The 20,391-nt window shown below is 41.4% G+C and overlaps 2 protein-coding genes across 2 annotated transcripts in view; one reads left to right on the forward strand and one right to left on the reverse strand.

The window, feature by feature from the left end:
• LOC121515787 (RNA-binding Raly-like protein) overlaps positions 1-20,391 on the forward strand; it is a 70,679-nt gene that overhangs the window by 34,089 nt on the left and 16,199 nt on the right. Inside the window, exons 4-5 of the mRNA XM_041796766.1 lie at positions 842-892; positions 12,166-12,353. Of these exons, the coding sequence (XP_041652700.1) occupies positions 842-892; positions 12,166-12,353 (239 nt within the window). The remainder of the gene's footprint in view (positions 1-841; positions 893-12,165; positions 12,354-20,391) is intronic.
• Positions 16,780-19,941, reverse strand: LOC121515786 (E3 ubiquitin-protein ligase TRIM39-like). Its single transcript, XM_041796765.1, has 2 exons — positions 19,807-19,941; positions 16,780-19,697 (listed from the first exon to the last, which is right to left on the reverse strand). Exons 1-2 carry the CDS (start codon positions 19,902-19,904, stop codon positions 18,365-18,367), a joined length of 1,431 nt encoding a protein of 476 aa, XP_041652699.1. The 5' UTR covers positions 19,905-19,941; the 3' UTR covers positions 16,780-18,364.

Consider the following 20,391-nt stretch of genomic DNA (forward strand, 5'->3'; position numbering starts at 1 on the left):
CACAGCACGATGCTGCCACTACCGTGTTTCACAGTGGGATTGGCGTGTTTGTGATGATGTCAGTGTTTGGCGTCTTCTCTGATGGTCAAAAAGCTCAATTTTGGTCCTTCAGAAGTGTCTTTCTCTTTGCCACTCTCCCATAAAGCTCTGACTGGTGAAGAACCCGGCCAACAGTTGTTGTCTGCAGAGTCTCTCCCATCTCAGCTGCTGAAGCTTGAAGCTCCTTCAGAGTAGTCATAGGTGTCTTGGTGGCCTTTCTCACTAGTCTCCTTCTTGCACGCTCACTCAGTTTGTGAGGACGGCCTGATCTAGGCAGATTTACACGTGACATATTCTTTCAGTCCTTCATGATGGATTTAACTGAACTTTTGGGGATGTTCAAAGCTTTGGAAATGTTTTCGTATCAGCCCTCTGACTTAGACTTTTCAGTAACCTTTTCTCTGAGTTGCTTGGAGTGTTCTTTTGTCTTCATGGTGTGATGACAGCCATGAACACTGATTTATCAGTGACTGAATCTTCCAGACACGTGTCTTTATAGTACAGTCAGTTGAGACACATTCACTGCACTCAGCTGATCCCCATTTCTCAGTGTCATTAATATAAATAGAAAAGAGCGAAGGGCCCAGAATGGAACCTTGTGGCACACCCCTATCAATTAACTTATCAGTGTGCAGTGTGAACATGAAATGAGCCAAGGGAAAACTACAGCAATGAATAGTTTTATCATGTGAATCACAACAACGTCTATCAGTGTAAAAGCACCTTGTTAGTACGACAGACACTGATCTAGACTTGTCAAGACTGCCCTTCGTCTAACTTTTCTCTCCTTTCCTCTCCTCAGATCGGACTATGAGGTGGAGTTTGACAGATATCCTGAAGACCACTACAGCAGGTACCAATCATCTACCCACTCTAGTAATCATGTCATTGCTTTAACAGGGGCTCCTCAAAAAATTAGAATATCCTGAAAAGTTCATTTTTTCCTGTGATTTACTTCAGAAAATCTAATGTATATGTATTCATTCATGCAAAATTAAATATCTCAAGCCTTTTTGTTTGAATCTGATGAATACAGCTTACAAAAATCAAAACCCACTATCTAAATATGAGAATATTATGGAAAATTTGCCAAGATTTCCTGAGCTTTCATTTCTCTCATTCACACAACCCTGATCATAGAAAAGACTTGACAGTAACCAGTAGCAAATCGTTGACATCCTCCTGAAGGAGGGTAAGCCACAGAAGGTCACTGCTGACAGGTCAGCCTGTTCTCAGAGGCTGTATCAAAGCAGTTTCAAGGAAAGTTTAACCTGACACACCAGATGGATTCGTCACATCCATCTGGGAAAGCTTCAATAAGAATCGTTTGAGAAAAGGCAGAGGCTTTGAAAAAACTCGGAGTGTGATTGGGTGAACATTCTGTCTGTCTTATCTCTACGGGCCAATCAGAGCAACAAAACACATGACATAGCCGCTATCGAGCTGCGCGTGTGCAGCTACTGAGGAATAACGTGAACCATGGCAACTATAGACATGTCAGTACTTGACTTTTTTTTTAAAAGAAAACAACTCACTGCTGTTCTTTGTTCTTCTTTTAACGAAGACATATTGTCAAGTTCTGATAAAACTGGCACTTTACAGCATCCACGCTAATCTCTTCCTCCATAACTGCACCAGCTCTTGCTGCTGCTTGTTTACGTCACAACTCTGCCATGCCTGAAAGTACTGCCCCTCGTTGCTGATTGGTCCTGTCCCTTCCTAGCCGGGCCCAAACGGTTCAGACGGGAGCTTTGCAAGATGGATTTACCAGTGAGAAACAAGGAAACGGCCGTATCCATCTGCTTTGCAAGGTTATGGAAAGTTGGCTGAAAGGAACAATGTGGTAAGACAAACAGGGATGAGCTCAGCCTTCAGAGGATCGTCAAACAAAGCAGATTCAAGAACTTAGGGGAGTTTCACAAGGACTGGACTGAGACTGGAGTCAGTGGATCGAGAACCACCACACAGACGGGTCCAGGAAATGGACTACAAGTGTCGTGTTCCTGATGTTAAGCCAATCCTGAACCACAGACATCATCAGAGTGGGCCATAGACTGTTGAAAGAATTGGACAAACCCTGTGTGACGTCAGACGTCTGCTTACAATAGGCGGACTCAAACAGCTTTTGAAGCCAATCCGCAGCAGCTTCCATTTTGAAATCGCAGTCTCAATCCAACTTTGGATCAACCTAACGGCCTGCGTTGTGAGTTTTTTTCTAAATCTGATCTAAATCATTGTGGTACAAAAAAATCACCCCCTGTACAGTGAGAGCACAAGAAGACACTAGCTAATGAGACACATGGGTTTTTAAACCAGGCTGTAAACCAGTTTATTTCTAGTGTAAAAAGGTCTTTTTAACAGGTGTTCAGACAGGACTTCAAGTGTTCCTGCAGCCAGCCTCAAGGAGACACTCGCCATATTGCAATGTTTTGTACTTCTGTATTGGCTTCATTTTTCAGGACCCGCTTGGAGTGGGCTAAGGAAAAACCGAACTGGACTGTTGTGGTCTCAGTGGCAGGCTCTGTGTCATCTGCTGCTGTTGGTCCACTGGTCTTTATCGAGTCTAGAGTCAATGCTGTCAGCCATCTACCAGAAGATTTAGAGCCCATCCATCTGCTAAGGAGCTTTGTGGAGATTCTGATTTCCTTTTCTCCTGCCCACAGTGAAACCAGAACTACTAGAAACGGGTTTACGGACCATGGTGTTACTGAGTTTGATTCTGACCTGAACCCCTAACAGGAGAGAGCACAGTAGCGTATTTAAAACCCAGTATAGTCCTGGCTGTCTGAGGGCTGAATCAAAGAGATGGATTATTCATGTCTTTTTCCAAATCAGCATTGAGGTTTCTGTCTGATATCTGAAGGAAAATGTGCTCAGTAATCCCGTAGTGTTGTTGATAAAAGCTGAATTTCTCCTGTATATTTGCTCCTGATCTCCTCTGGTCGACCTCACGTGTCTCCTTAAACTCTGAGTCTGAAGAGCATCTAAAAGTGTTTCCTGGGTGACTCCTGCTGCTCATTTTCAGCTGAGAGGAGGAAATTGTCATCCTCTCAGAGCAGATGAACTTCTGCTCTCCATTTGTGTCTGAAAACTACCGAGGAACACCCACTTCCTGTTTGGTGGCAGCGCACTGCCGACTTGGAGGTTAAAAAACGAACATCTCCTCCTCCTCTCAGAGATGTCTACGGCTCCGTGAAGATGAAAACTACGAGAGGAGCCACGTTTGACCTTTTTGTTTTCAGCTCTCAGACGGTTAGAGAGGTGCTTAAGAACAGCTGCTAGCTCTGATCATTCTACATGACGATCATATGAAGAAGATACACGTGCAATGATTGAAAACATCAGAGAGGGTGGGAAAATACAGCAATGAGTCCAGGAGATTAAATCAGATTATGAAGATTAAAGGGAGATGGAGAATATGAGATTGAGACTGAAATAAAGAGATTCTGTGGGAGGAAAGAGAGAAGGAGAAGGAGATAAATGAAGAGAGATGGTGCAGAAATTTACAAAAAATAGACCAAATGTTGAAGGTAGAAGAGGAGGATGGAAAAGGTTTCTAAGAGCTTTCTCATCAGTTTAATGAGTTCACAGCTCTATAGCAGGAAAAAGACCCTAAAAACACTTAAAGAGAGAAATAACACTGCAGACAAACTGATTACATTCAAAGTTGCTGCAGAAAATGGTAGATTAGAAGTGCGTCTGTTATTAATTCTTGTTGGGTTCATACACTGGTTTCATTCAGTTTAATTTACTTAATTTGTCTTTTCGATTAATTCCCTTGTTTACTCTTTTTTTGTTAAAATAAAACAGTAAAAGGAGGGGGCCCATTTTTATTCACTAAAATCAGAGACGTCCCAGCCGGAACTTAGCTTCAGTGAAATTTTATACTGGTGTATCTGCTGTGGAGGAGAGTCCTTCTCCTTACAACGCTATGAAAGTCTACAAAAATATGAACAGTTTGATGTATTTATGATGTCTTTGGGTCGGTTATGCTGCTGTTTGAAAAGAGAGGGCAGGAAATTCTTCATCATTAAAGCATAGAGGAGTGTTTATTAGAGCAGCTTTTTGTTGCCTATGGCACACCAAAAAATCAAGCTGAAGACTCAAGGCACACCATATTCATGTCCTTTTAAAATAGCACCTTTACATGTGTCACAACACGTCCAAACTGCATGCAATGTGAGCGAGCGCCAGCTCCAAAATCAGTCTGGTGTCAGAGTTTCCTTTTGTCATATCCTGACAGCCTGTGAGTAATGGTGCAAGGCTTATCCCCAGACACTCTGTTCCTATTTTCCTTTGTGTCGCTCGCATTTAGATGGACAAGTAACAAAGAAAGAGGATGCACAGAGGATGACAAGGCACCAGGAGTGTCCTACCAGAAGAGATTCTAATTTTCTTCCACTTGTCTCACTCCCAAAACTTATCTTATTTTACAAAGTGGAAATTTTGACGCATGGATATTGTCCATATCCATTTATGAGATGTTATGGTCTGACTTGTGCCGACATGGAGACCAAACTATGTGACTCACAGCCGTTAGAGATTAGTCAATACAAGGCACCACACCTCTGATTCTCCATTTTCTGAGTAAAAGCAGGAGATGTTGGATTTTTATATGTGGAAAACAGTCAATTTTCAGGGGAGACAATTACATTTTTAACAGACAACAGATAGACAGTGAGCATGCAATGTTGCATGGTGTAATGTTGGGAACAAGGCTCCTAAGACTAGCACGGCAGCCAAGAACCCGCCGTTTACCTTGCAACCCGCCTTCGACTGGAAGCTGTGTGTAGACCTAAAAAAGAAACTTGTTTTCCCTAGGACGTGGCAGTGACCTCCCTCCGACCAGACATGGTCCTGCTATTCAGGAGCACGAAAACTATCATAGTTGCCGAGCTCACGGTGCCCTGGGAAGAGAGGCTAGCCATGTCTCACCAACAGAAAAAGTCGAAGTATCAGGACTTGATCAACAAAGCTCTTTTAAAAGGGTGGCACACAACCATCTTCCCCATTGAGTGGGCTGCCGTGGATTCCCAGCAAGTTCTGTGCGCTATTTCCTCCAAAGGGTTGGGCTGGAGCTCAAACAGCTGAAGAAAACCACCAGGGACATAGCCGCAGCAGCCGAGACCAGCTCAAGATGGCTCTGGCTGAAGAGAGCCCCCAGTTGGAACCCTTCTGCAGATGAAGGCTAGTCAGTCTTTGCTGCCCCACTCAGGCAAGGTTTACAGGTGAAGGGGTGAAACACCTGTGAACCTGAGATCCCTGCTGATGATGCAGAAGGGTTTCTAACAATGTGGGTGCTCCAAGGAATACCATCTTGGAAAAAGATCTGCATCACCATAGTTCGCATAGTTCCTGCAGTTGCAGCTTGTGGGAAAGCATCTCTGATGTTTACTTCACCTTGCATGATGCAAGGTTGTATGATTCAGTGCTGCGTGATGCAATGTTGCATGGTGCGATGTTGCATGATGCAATGCAGTGTCTGAGGCTTGCATGCGCTAAGGACATTGGTTATATTGTCTTTAGTTGTTGCACAGTTGTAGTAATAATGTATAGTTAGACAAGTTCCCAAGGCACACATACGTAGACTTGACTCAAGGCACACCGTTTTAAAACCACTGTGTTAGAGGATATCCTGATGATCACTCTCAGCTGTCAGTCAGTGTTCTGGTGCTGTAATGTTAAAGATGGTCATATTTGGATCCCAATCTTTGATGTGGTGATTAGGAAAAGTCTGCTCACTGCTCCTGTTGATTATAACCTACAGAGACGGAGGACAGTCTAACAGCATTTTTCTACTTCAGCTTACAGTACACTCCTGCAAAATGTAGCTTTACATTTGAAGCCAATAAAAAATACATATGTTTAGCAAGGTAAAGTGTTTCTCTTTATTTTATTATGATGCCTTCCCATCATTACCTCCATTAGCCTAAATGTAGCTCAGGTTAAGCGTATAATTCTCAGTGAACATCAGACTCAGGCCTGAGCAGTGATGTGCTGAGCTGTGAACAGGTTTTTCTCTGAGCTGTGCTGCATCTCCTCGGTCTTTAAAAGCGGCTGACAGCTCTGAAGGTGACTCGGCTTTTATTCACGCACACAGAGGACTCAGCAAATTCATGACAACAGAGAAAAAACAACAAACACGCCGCCGGGACGGGTGCTGGGTGGGGGGAAATGTGCCACTATGGCAACTTAGTGTGAAGGAGTCGACAAATTCAGTGAAAGCAGTTTGTTATAAATCATCTCTCTGTCAGCGGCTCTGAACACACCTGAGCTCAAAGAACAGGCTGGAAGCTTGGTTTACGGTCAGACTTATTCAAAGTAGTTATAAAATACTAGAAAATAATCTTAACTAGGAGAGGAATACCTGTAGTTACTAAATGATGGAGGAAAAGGAGGAGGAAATGAAAGAGGAAGCTGAATGATGGCTGTAGAGCACCACTGAAGAAGAAGATGGAGAGAACAGATGAGTGTAAGAAGAAAAGAGGCTGACAGCATGAAAAAGGAAAGAGCTGGCAGCTGTTCAGACTAATGCTCTCCCTCCCTCTGTTCTCTCATCTGCTTCATCCTCTTGTCTCTTCCTCCATCATTTCTTCTCTTATCTTCTTTAGGTTCCCAAACACAAGAACATCATATACATGAATGACAGAACTCTGAAGTTTTTCAGCCAGACAGAGTTATGGGTGGTATGTACTCACCACTGGAAGATTATGCCAGGGTTTTCTACCTTTTAAATAAGACTCACCCGTGTTTTATCGTCAGATAAACAACATAGGAAAGGTTGTGTGATCTGACATAGTAATTTGAGTGTACTGCCCACAGAGGGGTATCACAAGGAATAGATTTGAACTACTTTAAATCCAAAATCTGCTCTGTCTCCAGCTCAGAATTACAAAGCAACTCTCATAGAAGATTTTCAAGCTCAAACATGCCCAACAGTGTGTTCCTTTTCATGCGGTTTGGTACAGTTTTGCATTTTGAGCAAATGCAAAGTAGCACATTTCAAGAGGTAGCAGAAATCGACAAAACACCATGCTTGCGCCTCTGCAGGTGCTTCATTTAATCCTGTGACAAAATGCTTCGAGTCTAAGGGAAAAAAACCACATTGATTACAGAGGTGATGGGAGTGATTCATAGTTGAAGTATTTTTTTGCACCTTTCAGGTAAGCAGAGTAACATCAGGATAAAATGATCCTCTGTCTTCCTCTTTCTCTGAATTCCTCTGCGTATTAGCTTCTCTGCTATCTAATCCTTTAGTAGTAGTAGGAGGAAATATGAAAATAATAGTTCAGAAATATTATCTTACAGTATCTTAGAATGCTAAGTAATGTTCGATGGGCTTCTAAACAGGTAAAGATTAGCCTTCCATGCTGTCCTAGTCTTGCTTATATCAGATGGATATGGGTTGAAAAGGATTTACAAATCACTCTTCTTTTTTTATTCACAATTTACACGGCATCCTAACTTTTTAGGTTTCTTTACCTGCTCACGTGCACCTCAGCAGGGCTCAGAAAGAGAACTGGGACCTCTCCAGAAACCAGACCTCTATGCTGATTGCTCTATCTTAACTTTCACAGAGACGTGGATGTTCTCTGTGCAGCTCAAGTTAAATGCAGCAACCTATAAAGTAGTGAACAAATAGACCCTGGTTGTCTTTACTTGACAACGGTCTGTTTCCGTGTGTCTGTGGTCCTGTGCTAGAGGAGCCCAGTGGGATTAGAGGATGTCAGACTTAATGAAATTCTGTCACTGTGAGCCTCTTTCACTCTTATTTAATGTAAAACACGTGAGCAGCCTCCGTCGGGTTGTATCAGAGGATTTGACTCCTCCAGCCGGCAGCAGGACAATATTTCCTGTACTTCATCTCGTCTGAAAATCCTGCAGGAGCGATCCAGAGTGTTTAATTTTTTCCTGCAGAATAACTCTGCTTCTGCGTGTGAGGGAAACTCTGCCGGTGTCAACACGGCCGTCCTGTAAATATTTACAGGTGTTTATCTGCCGGGCGGAGGATTATCAGCTTAGAGAGGTACAGTAGCCCTCCTCCTCCACCAACACACTGACTGGTGTTATCCTGATGTTTGTGAGGCTGCAGGGACAAACAGCAGGAGGTCTGTGTGTGTGTTTGTGATCACTGCGGCTCAAATCTAAAAAGTTGCTGATGATATGTTAATCCTCTGCTGTGCTGCTGTCTTTCTTTTTCTGTTGCTGCAGTAAACTCCGAGCAGAGAGCACAAAGAGCTTCGCAGACCGACACAAAAACACAAACTCTTTCAGACGGAGATAAAAATAAAGTCTGTCTAAGAGAGGAAAGATTCAGAGCTGCAGGCTGAGAACGACAAACTTCTGTTCTCTTTGGATGAGAAGTTTCTGTATTTAGCTGCTTACATGCCTCGAAAACAGCTTCTCTAAGACTTCTTATTCATGGAAATGAAGTTACCTTTGTTTTCTAACTCTTCTTGACAATTGATGCTTTTTAGGAGATTTAAAAATGAATAATATAAAGCAAATGCACTCAGTACTTAGTTGAAGCACCTTTGGCAGCGATTACAGCCTCCGGTCTTTTTGAATATGCCCAACAAGCTTTGCATGCTGGATTTGGGGATTTTCTGTCATTTTTCTTTGCAAATCCTGTCAAGCTCAGTGAGGTTGGATGGGGGACCGACAGTGGACAGACATTTTCAGGTCTCTTTAGAGATGTTGGATAGGAATCATGAGAAGGTTTTCATTGAGGATATCTCTGTACTTTGCTCCTTACCAGCCTTTCACTCCCTGCTGCTCAAAAACACCCCCACAGCATGATACTGCCACCACCATGCTTCACTGTTGGGTTGGTGTTGGACAGATGATGAGTGAAAGGTACAGTTAAAGGTACTTGGCAGCGTCAATGGCATTAGTGATGCCATAATGGTTTGACAGGGATTCCCTGGGGAAGCCATAAAAGTGAAAAGAGCAAAATGGTAAACAAAAAAAAAAAAAAAAGAAAGGTGCAATCAGCATTGATGCTGCAAAATAAGAAGAAATTTTCCTCTTAGTTTATTATATAAAACAGCCTCCATTCACTGAGGATAGGTCTAAAGGCGAGGCATGCTTGTTTTTTTTTTTTTTTTTTTAATCTCTGCAAGATGCCGACTCAAGATTAAAAGGGATGAGCCATTCCTGTTTCTACCACTTCCAGCTCTAGCAGCTTCATGCTTTCAATCACTTTCCAGGTGTAGTCAGTTAAGTCCATAATGGCTCAGGGTTTAGGGTTTAGGGAGGAGATTGAGATTCAGGCAGGCTAGACTATAAAGCACTTCAGCTGGGTATGGTTTCTCTGAAGAATTTAGTTAGATTTAGGTCAAATTGTACCAGAAAACATGTTGACTCTAATGTATGCTATGTCCTAAAACTCTGAATTTAATTTCCCCTTAAAAGCCTCTGTGTTTGGCACTATTGTACGATGCAACTTTCAGCTATGTGTTCTTCCACCTTCATCTCTTGATCAGCTGTTTGGTGTGTGAGCTTCGACTGAGACAACAAGCTTAAAATAAAACTTTCTGTGTCGAGCTCAAACACACAGCAGTACACACAGAGTTTTAACAAGAGCAATCTGCATGCCTTTGCTGTTAACAGACCACATATTAATGCAGTTTGCAGGAAAGTCTTCATGCACACATCCAAACTTAAGTGGACAGGCTGCAGGCTGATAGAAAAGAAGCAAACAGAAAAACGACTCTCACTGCAGGGCTCTTCTTCAGACTTTATCAGACTTTATCCCCACTTTGGAGCTGTAATTACTTAGATTTTTGGAGCCCTGCAATGTATGAAACATTTTCCCTGTTCACCATATATTAATGCAACCAAAGCAGAACAAGGTGCTGCTGATAACATGAATACCTTCTCTTAAGCCGGGCACACACTGTGCGATTTCAAGCCGACCATAAGACTGTCATGGCAAAATGTCAACTCATACCGTTCCGTAATGATTCACGACCATCGTGCACGATTTATGTGCTCACACTGTACAATTGAAGTCAGGATGGACTATGCCTCTATAACCCAATTTTTGCCTCTCTTTAACCTGTTTAAACCACTTTTCCTGCATGTTTTATCCCCTTTATGCCACTCTTTTATCCATTTTTGCCACTATTAATCTATTTTTGCTACTTTTTAATCAGTTTTCAGTACTTTTTTTGCAGCATTGTTGCCACTTTTAACATCAGCTGCAGACATTTTAATCCCAACGATACTCTTAAACCAGAACATCTTCTTTTCCTCCTTTTCTGGATTTAATGATCTTCTGGGGGCCGGCCAGGAAGCTTTGGGGGGCCTGATATGGCCCTCTGGCCACCAGTTGATGATCAGTGTTGTAGGCAGTCATATCCCCCTGTAAACAGCATGACAAACGACACCCCCCCGTTGCAACTTCCAAGCAAGTTGTGTGACTCAAAATTTGTGGCTGAGTCTGAAATTTGCACAATGTACGCCCAGCATTACTGGCCTTGTGTAATCCAGCATCTGCCTGGAAGTCATACTGGTGTATCTGTGACAGCAGCAGGGTCACCTGTAGCCTGAGTGTACTGCAGACACTGACTCATAGGCTGTCAGATGGGATTTTAATAGAGATTAGTCATAAAAATGAGAAAATTCAGACTTTTTTTCCTCTGAAAACAACTCAGAAATGGCATCATGGTATGCTTCAGATCACATGACTAGCATTGCACGTCCTGCTGTGTGATTTTTGCATTATATATCATGCAAGCCTAGAATGAATGTGGGCGTTTGTGTGTTTGGGGGGGGGGGGCAGCTTTTGATGAAGTTGTTGATAAGTAAAAAATGAATCTGCCTTACTCCCTCTGGTATTTCCTCTGTGCAGTCAGCACCTGTGTCAGATCTGCACTAAACTGATGCTGTTTCCTCCTCTCTGTGTCCATGCTTGTGTTATTTGTACTCTCAGATATACACTGCGTTGGACAAAAGCACCTGCTGAATAGAAGTGCAGCATTTTAAATAACATTTCCCTTTTGCAATGACTTATTTCCTCAGCAGAGTTTGGTGTTTGAAGGGAGTGATGCATGGAGCAGTTTCTGGTTGAAGAGAAATATTTATTTTCCATCGTCTTTGCGCTCAGGTGTGAAGCGGTTAATTTCAGCTCAAACACAACAGTCTTTCTCTTACATTTCTGACTGTTTTCATGGCACACGGATCATCTTTCGTCATGCCTTTTAAAGTGTAAATACGCTCCACTTCTCTGTGCCACTGAGGCTGCATCTGAAAGGAACTGTTGGTGAGATGGTGTAGAGCTTCGGTGTGTTCAGTCCGCCCTCCTCCAGCAGTAGATGGATGTTGTGATAGACAGCAGAGGTTGGCAGGGAGAGGAAGGGCTGCTCCTCGTCCTCCTCATCGCCTCCTCTATCGCTCTCTGCATCAAATTGGAGCTGTCAGTCAGCTCTCACCACAGCACGGCATACTCTATCGGAGCGTAACAACCACACACAACAACAACAACGACGACGACAACAGCGGCGGCTGTGAGGAGGAGAAGGCAGAGCAGGAGAAGCTGAAAGGAAGAAACATGGGATTATGTGATGAAATGAAATCAGAGCAGGTTTTTATAAGATAAATGATCCTGTCCTTCAGGAAGTTTGAGCTCACCTCCAGCAGGTACCAGGAACAGCTGTGCTGCAGGTTTAAGACCAAATTCACTTTGAGCTGACTTTGAGCTGCAGCTACATCAGAATATTAGCGCTTTCATTCTTAATTAATGTTCTTATAGATCATTGTAATACTTTTATAAGAATTAAGGAGATTTTCTTCAAGGTGAGCAGGTTAGCTGAGAGAAAATCCTTCAGAATGAGACGCCAGGATCACTGGCATTCATTTACCTAGGTTTAACAATGTGTTGAGCTTTCAGCATCCTTCTGACTGCACTTCAGTTTGTACGTCCACACTCTGCATTTCCTCTAAACATGTCAATAACACAACCAGGCAGAGCAGCTCTTCAGTTTTTATAAATAACAATAAAATGTGTTATAGCTTCTGCTCTATTACGGCGATAAAACAGTTAAACTAAGGAGCATGTTTTTGACAAAAGCCTCAGGCACTGGTGCATCATGGGACTTTACCTGTGCTGTGTTTGTGTGTTAGCAGGGTGTATGACTACCAGCGTGTCCCCTCCTCGGTCCCCGTGGATCCCAGTCCAGTCAAACGGTCCCGCCCTTCCTCCTCCTCCTCCTCCTCCTCCTCGTCCACGGCGGCTCTGAGGAGGAAGAGCAGCAGAGCGTCCAGCAGGAGCAACAACATGCACGGCTCCTCCTCCTCCTCTGACAGCAAATGTAAGAGAAACACGCCTTCACCTGTTTGTACAGCTTCATCAACACACAGTAATTCAACATTGGTCTGTTTCTATTTATTTAGTTTTTTTAGATTAAATTCAATCTGAAAAGTCTATTTTGACATTATAATGAAAAACACAAAAAAACACATTCTGTCTTTAGCTGCTGTTACAGACATTTACAGATGGTTGAAAGTCACCAATTAACACGGACACTAATCAAACTGAAACACCAGGACTGTTGAATTCAAATGTGGAGGAAAATGTTAAGGTGACTTATCTCATTCAACAGAATTCTAGCCAATCAGTGCTAGTAGTCCCACAGTTAGTGAAATGGTGATCCAGTCCCTGGTTTATCAGTATTCCTGGCTACCATTACACCATGAAGACAAAAGAACACCCCAGACAGCTTAAAAAAAAAAAAAAAAAAAAGGCAGCAGAGGGTGGAATGAATGCAGCAAAATACTGGACATTCCTGGAGGACAATCTTTTTCCTGAGAGAGACCTACAGCTTGTAAGTAAATTATTTTCCAACAGGACAATGAGCCGCAGCATACAGAGAAAGCTCCATAGAAATGGTTCAAAGACAAGACGATGAATGTTCTGGAGTGCCCGAGTCAAAGCCCAGACCTCAATCCAAGAGAGGATTAGTGTCCGGACTTAAAAAGGACTGTTCGCACCTGTTCCATGTGCAACCTGACAGAGCTTGAGCAGTTTAGCAAAGAAGAATGGAGTAAAATTCCAGAGTCCAGATGTTTGAGCCTGATTGAGACTTAGGGGTGAATATTTATGCTGTCACTTTTATTACATTATAGATTTTTATTTGACTGACATTACTTTGTAGAAATCTCTTTTAACTTTGACATTGAAGAGTTTTTTTTGTCCTTTTAGTAAAAAGCTAAGTTTTACTCATGAATATATACCATGGCTTGTTTGGTTTAAGAGAAAATAGCAACCTCATGTAATCAGCATTCTAACATGTTAAAGCAAAACTCTGACGTACTGCCAACACATCACCGCGATCAAGTAATGAACACAGTATACTGATAATTGTCACTTTCTCTAAGATTTGATGCAGGTTTGTCTGAACTCGAAAGGCTGAAGGTGACAAAGAAGACGCTTTACAACTACCCTTTAAATTTAGTTTCATTTATTAAAAATTTTCAGCACAGAAATTCAGAGCAAATATATCAGAAATTAGATCATGTTCATTTACACAATTTATTACAAAAATGGTAAAAAAACCATTCAAGACCTATGAAGTAAAAACATCAATAAAATGATTAGTTAGGGGCTTGGGGCAATGACACGAGCCACTATTGTTCTTCCGTGCGTTTCTTTTTTCTTTTTTTTCTTTTTTTCTTCATCTTCGGGACAAAATTTCACCACGCTATTCCTCCTAGGGCTTTGAGAAAACCCCTGCAAATTATACATCAAAACGTGTGGTTTGTTCCCGATCGGTGTGCTATGTCTTTTCTAAGAGATTTGCCAATTTTTCGCAAAGTTATTCGCAAAAAACTGCGAAAAAAGTCCCATTTGAAATGAATGGGGAGAGGGACGAAGAAACCACAAAAATAGGGGTTTTCACCACCCCTACTGCTTCGCCATACTTTCACCTACACGGATCATTCAAACTTTAAAACGCAGGTATTTTTGTCCTGTCTTCAGGAATGTCTTTGGTATGACAATGGGGTTTACGGTTTTCGATAGGCGAGTCTTCCAAACTCCTGTGCGTTGAGTGAAAATGATTAAAAATCGCCCTGCTAGAGTGGGTGATGTCATCACCCTAGAGGCTGAGAGAGCCGACACACGAACTGAACATGTTGCGAACAACTCGCCCTTACAGCCAAACCATACATAGGAGGTGAATGATTTTTTCACAGAATGTGGTCACAGCTCCTGGGACTCATATAAACCCATTTTTGAAGCCCTACCTCTTTTTAAACCGAAATGACAGCCAGCTGTTTAGGCAGTGGTCCTTGATTTTGTCCCATAAAAGCCAATGTGAACTTATTTTTTTCCCCTGTTGAACTGACTGTTTTTACACTGCTATAACTCAGTCATTTCTCACAGTATCTTAAAAAAAATTACGTCTTCCCCTTCCCCAGAACTGTCCAAAGCTCATGATCATTTTACTTTTCACCTATCATTTACAGTTTTCCTGTAATTAACATTTATTCAGGAGCCTCTCAGAGGCAGAAATCAGGTCTTTCAGACCAGTTTGTCGCTGGTGGGGCATATCCCCATGGCAACTGCAGCTATGGTCCTTTGATGATGTCATTGCTGATTAACACACATACAGCCCTCAATGAGCTCTGATCACGCACACACATGGAGGTGTTTCAAATAAGCAGCCCATTTAAACAATGCTTTAACACAGTGGTACTCAACCTGTGGCTCTGGAGCCACATGTAGCTCTTTTGTGAGTATTTGTGGCTCTTTTATGTCTTAATTTAAATGTTATTCCCCCAGAAAACCTTAAAAAAGTACTTTTTTTGCCATTTCTCACAATTTTTTGCCTTTTTTCATCTACTTAAGCAATGTTTTGTCATTAAATACCACTTTTTTCCTACTTTTTGCCCATTTAAGCTTCTTTTTGCCAATAAGAAAACATTTTTTCCCTGCATTTTTCCCATTTTGAGTTTTTTTTGCAACTTTTAACCCATTTTTTATCATTTCATCCTATTATTGCCCTTTTTTAGTTTTATCTCCCCATTTTCACCCATCTGATTTACATTTTGTCAATAAATACTTCTTTATACCTATTTTTTGCCACTCATGACTGTTTTTTGCACATTTCACTCATTTTTTCCTACCTGTAACTGATGTTTTTGTCACTTCTTACCCATTTTTGCTATTTTCTGACCCTTTTCCTTCCCATTTTCACCCATATTTGTTGCTTTTTGACCATTTTTGCCACCTTTGACTTATTGTTATTGCTACTTTAAGCTGTTTTTGCCAATTTTCACCTCTTAGATTGTGGCTCTTGCAAAGGTATTTTTCAACAGTTTGGCTCTTTGGTTGAGTAACACTGCTTTAACAGGATGGAGGGACACTGTGGGTGGCTTCTCATCCACATACAGTCCCCCATAAAGTCTTTGGCGATGTCAGTCGCCAAAGACAGCCACACATATATCCCATATGAAGAGAATGGGAGAGATTGTGTGTTTGCTTGTGTGTTGGCACACGAAGCGCGCATGTGTGTGTGGTTGTGTGTGTGTGCAAAAGTTACATGCATGTGTGAATCTGCACAAACTTCTCAGCCTCATGTTCCAGTAACTGCTATTAAACTATGACCAGGCCACGTGAGTAAGAGAGACAGACACACTGTTTCATTAGATTGATTTCATTGTTTCTTTGTACCACAGCCACGTCCATTTGTAGTCATAATATTACCTCAGCTCATAGGGAGGGCCAACACCACCAGGTATATCAAGAAGACAGCTGAAGCTCAGGTGACAGGTAATCAGCATCAGCTAATCAGGCCACACATGACTAAAACACATGAATAAAGTCTCCTGTCATGTACAGTGTTTCTCAACCCTTTTACCATGTCATTGTCCAGATACATGCTGCTTCAGCCTGGACTTGGACATGACTTTGTAATGACAAGTCGGGTCTATTGTCATAAATGACAGTTGCGATAAAACTGGCACGGCCCCCCGAACCCCTCTCGGGATTTCCGCTTGTGGAAATTGTCTGGTTCTAATTAAATCACAATTGTCGGGAGAAATAAACAGCAGTTAAGTTAAATATGTACAGTTTAATAAAAACAGAAGTGATTATATTGGCATGATTTTTAATTGTATGCATTTTTTAAAATTATTCTTTAAATTTAGGCCTTTACAGTAGAAGGATAGTTTTTAGTCTTTTTGGTTTAAATTATTTTGAGTATTTTTGATTGATTGTTCAATTTTTATGTAAGGTATTTTAATCTCAACAATAAGTACTTTATCAAAAGCCTTTATGATAATTATTTACATTTATACACTTGGTTATTTTATTATTTTATGTTCAATTATTTAAGTTTCTTAATTCTAATAAGAATCATCTTTTCATTTAGGTATTGTATCTTTATAATATTTATTTATATTTATGTTCTCAATTATTTTATTTTTTTTATTTCAGTTTTTAATTCTAATCATAATAATTTTCCAATTAATTTGTTGTTGGATATTGTATGTTTGTAATAATGATTTACATTTAGATTCTCAATTATGTTCTAATTTTATTTTTCAATTGTTTACATTTTTAATTCTAACATGAGTTATTTTTATCTTTTCATTGTTAGGTTTTATATCTTTATAATAATTATTTATATTTTTTATATATTCAGTTATTTCAGTTTTATTTTTCAATTCTTTTAATTTTTAGTTCTAATAATAATCATTTTTATATATTTTTGTTGTTAGATATTGTATCTTAATTTATTTAAACTGAAAAGGGAGAAATTGCATTAATACATCAAAACATTTACTTAATTCACTCTAATAATTAGAATCCTCAGAGGGTTTTAGTCAAATCACAGAAATAAGACTTTATCTAAATCACATCAAACACAATGTAGCCACAAACCACAGAAACTAACACACACATCAGAAGTTAAATGAACAGCCTTATGCACACACTCTTGTATTAAATTGTACATCTGTGTATTATTAAAAAAGACTTTATAATATTTGAAACAAACAAAACAGAGCAATGGCGTCTCCTCTGTAACCCGCTCCTGCAGCTTGTTGCTGCTTCTGTTCATTAAACCAACCGTGTTCCCGTTCACCTGTTCACTGAACCTCACTGCCTTTAACCATCTCAGCTCTGCCATCTTTTGTCCAGCAGTGAAAATAAACAACAGTTCATGCAGGTGAAGAACCAGACACCAGGTGAGTATGCCTACTAATAAACTAACAGTATATGAATCTATTCAAAACACACATCAAATAATAAACAACACTAAATAATGTTCTAGAGTGGCTTAATAAATGAACAGCAAAAACAACACAAATCATTTAAAGAACTTTAAAACCAGTCACTGATGCAGAGAGAGAAGAGTTAGCACGCTGCAGTCAGAGTTAAGGCCTTTGCACACTGAGTGTGTTTTTTTTTTCATCTACATTTTTTGCACATTAAGAAAGAAAATCCATCTCATGTTGTTTTCATGATGTTTGCACACTGACGCTGAAACGTTAGTTTTTCACGTCTGCCAAGTCATTTAGGTCTTATCAGAGCAGCGCCAGCAGCTTCCTTCTCCCTCGTCATTATTTGCCTGAGTGTGGATCTCAACCATGGTTTATATCAGATAAAGGCAGAAGTTTGTACTCACAGCCACGTATCAGAGACTGAATTTAAAAACTGGTCTTCATGTCTCCCACTGGTCACAGTGCCATGAGAGCTGGTGGATGAACCCACTGTGAGGCTCATCTTCATTGCTTATTTTTGTCCTAGTAGGAACCAGCCTGCCACAGGTTGTTATCAGAAAATGTCTACATACATTGTAAATAATTATTTAATTTTTTTCTTTTTCAATTCCTGGCTTTTGCCATTTCACAACTTTTTCAATCTTTTTGAAGTTTTTTGCCTGAATATTTCACAACTATTGGGACACAAAAGTAGCTTAGGAATTAAGAATGTTTATATTTTAGCACTGTGAAAGCTTGGCATAGTCATAAACAGCTCAAACATGACCCATCTGCGGATTATTCTGCAGAAATCCCTTCTTGCCCCCCCCCAAGGGGAGTTCTCCACTGCTGTGTGAAGTCATCTGCAAAGATTCTCTACAATTACATTTCAACAGACTCAACGTGCAAGGTTTGAGTGAGTGATGTTTCTTGGAAAAAACAAACAAACAAACAAACATCTGAAACATAGTGCACCCTGTGTGCAAAGATCTTTACTGAGGTTTCTAAACCAAAGTATATTAATAAAAAACTTTTTCTTTAAAGCTAAATGAGGTTTTAGTTTTGTCGCAGGGTAGCAGAGATCTTCTTTGGTAAAACTGTCAGTGGGGGGTCAAACTCAGTAACAAAGTATGGAAACATCCTGCCAGTAAAGGTGTGAGTGAGTGAAGGTGTGAATGAGAGCGTTAGAATCAAGATCACGGAATGACAGCTCTCCTCTGTTAAAGTCCAGATTCACTCTGATCCTCTTTGGTCTCATCTCCATTGACAGATCAGTGGGTGGAGGTGATGGTGGGGATGCTCTGTATTTACCATAATGATGATACACCCTCCATAATTCAGACTTTATATCTCCCTTCCTCTGGGCAGACTCTGCTAACACTCCCAATGACCAGTATGGACTGTCTCCAACCCGGACGTCCCAGCTGTGAGTCCCTGAGCTAAATCCCTCAGAGCCCAGGACAGCGCAGTATTCATTAAACCTCTCTGGATTATCAGGAAGCTGCTGCTCCTCTCCTTGTCTCATTCCAGTCAGATCTTCAGATAGGATGAGGTCTGGATGAGCCGTATTTGGGTCTAGAAAGACGGGTGTGAGGTAGACCATGTCCTTCATCTTGATCCAGATGTTGAAGCCCAGGTTGCCCAGGTGTTTGGCCTGGTCTATCAGAGCTCCTGAGGGCAGCTGTGGCTCCTCCAGCAGGGTGCACTGCTGGACTCTTTCCACTGCAGCCTTGTAGTTTTTCAGGAACGGGACGTCCTGGGCTGTCAGCTCATCCTCTGTGACTCTGACTGTGTCTGAAACAGCTGCTATCTGTGCACTCAGAGCCTCCGTCTGCTCCCTCATCCTCTGCCTCTTCTGCTCCTCTTCCTCCCTCAGTGCACGCAGCCTGGCCTCCTCTTCCTCTGCTAGAAACTGATGAAGCTGCTTGAACTGCTCCTTAATCTGCCTCTCCGTGTCTTTGGCCTGGACCTCCATGTGAGCTTCTGTTTGATCAAACTTCACTTTGACTTCTTTGAGAGCCTCTAACTTCTCCTGTAAGGGCTGCAGAGTTTCCTCAAGGTTCTTCTTGTGTTCTTCTGCAGCTTCATCCATGGCTCTGAATCGGTGCTCAGTGTGATTTTCTGAATCTCTGCAGATGTGACACACCGGCTCCTGATGGTCCAGACAGAAGAGTGTGAGCTTCTCATGATGGAGACCGCAGAGATCCTCTGAAGATCTCTGATCTCTCTCCTGCAGGAAAGTCTCACTCAGACTCTTTAAAGCAAAGTTTGGCATTACATCCTTTGACAATCTCCTCTTACAAACAGGAAAGTCCTTGTTCTCCTTCTCCTTCCAAAAGTTCTCCACACATGCTCTACAGAAGCTGTGGCTGCAGGACAGGATGACGGGGTCTTTAAAGATGTCCTGGCAGACCGGACAGCTCAGATCCTCCTCTAACTTGGACGCCATTCTGTTTCAGAGTAAAGCAGAAAACAGGAGGTCACTCCCTGTCCCTGAAAACTACTTACACTTTGGTTCTAAGTTCTTCCAAAGTCTGGTTCAGATAAAGGATTCAGTACCTGGTTAAAGAGGAAGCATTCCCAGTATCCCCAGATAACCAGCTGTCCTGTCTCAGTGGAAGCCCTGCTGGTCTTGGTCTGTGGTTTTCTCTGTCCATCTCCTCTGAGTGAGGTGAACTAACAGCGTGTTTTCTGTTTTTCTGAGGTAAACAGAGTTAGAGGGCGGAGCTTCTTAAATTTATCATGAGACTGACCACATACTCTGTGTGTCGTTGGCCTATTGGCTCTGTGTACATGGTCCCGGGCTGCCAGTGGCTTTATCAGAAGTAGACACGTTTATCTAAAGCAGACCACAGAGGGGTGGTGTAGATGACCTGTGGCACAACCAATGAGCAGAATTAGTTCAGAGTTTGATGGTACTTTATTTTTCATCCAGCTCAAAAACATACTAGAAATAAAACATACCAGACATATTCCCCAAATTATCTGTGAAAATTCATGAAGATTTTATTGCTAATTCTCCCAGTATACAAGTAAATTTAAATTTAAATTTACAGTTTACATTTAAATAACACTGGACCTTTCAGGTAGTGTTGTCCTCAAGACCACACTATCCTAGACCAAAACAAGGCCAAGACTTTTGGG

The sequence above is a fragment of the Cheilinus undulatus genome, linkage group 9, assembly GCF_018320785.1.
Source record: "Cheilinus undulatus linkage group 9, ASM1832078v1, whole genome shotgun sequence".
Taxonomy (NCBI): domain Eukaryota; kingdom Metazoa; phylum Chordata; class Actinopteri; order Labriformes; family Labridae; genus Cheilinus; species Cheilinus undulatus.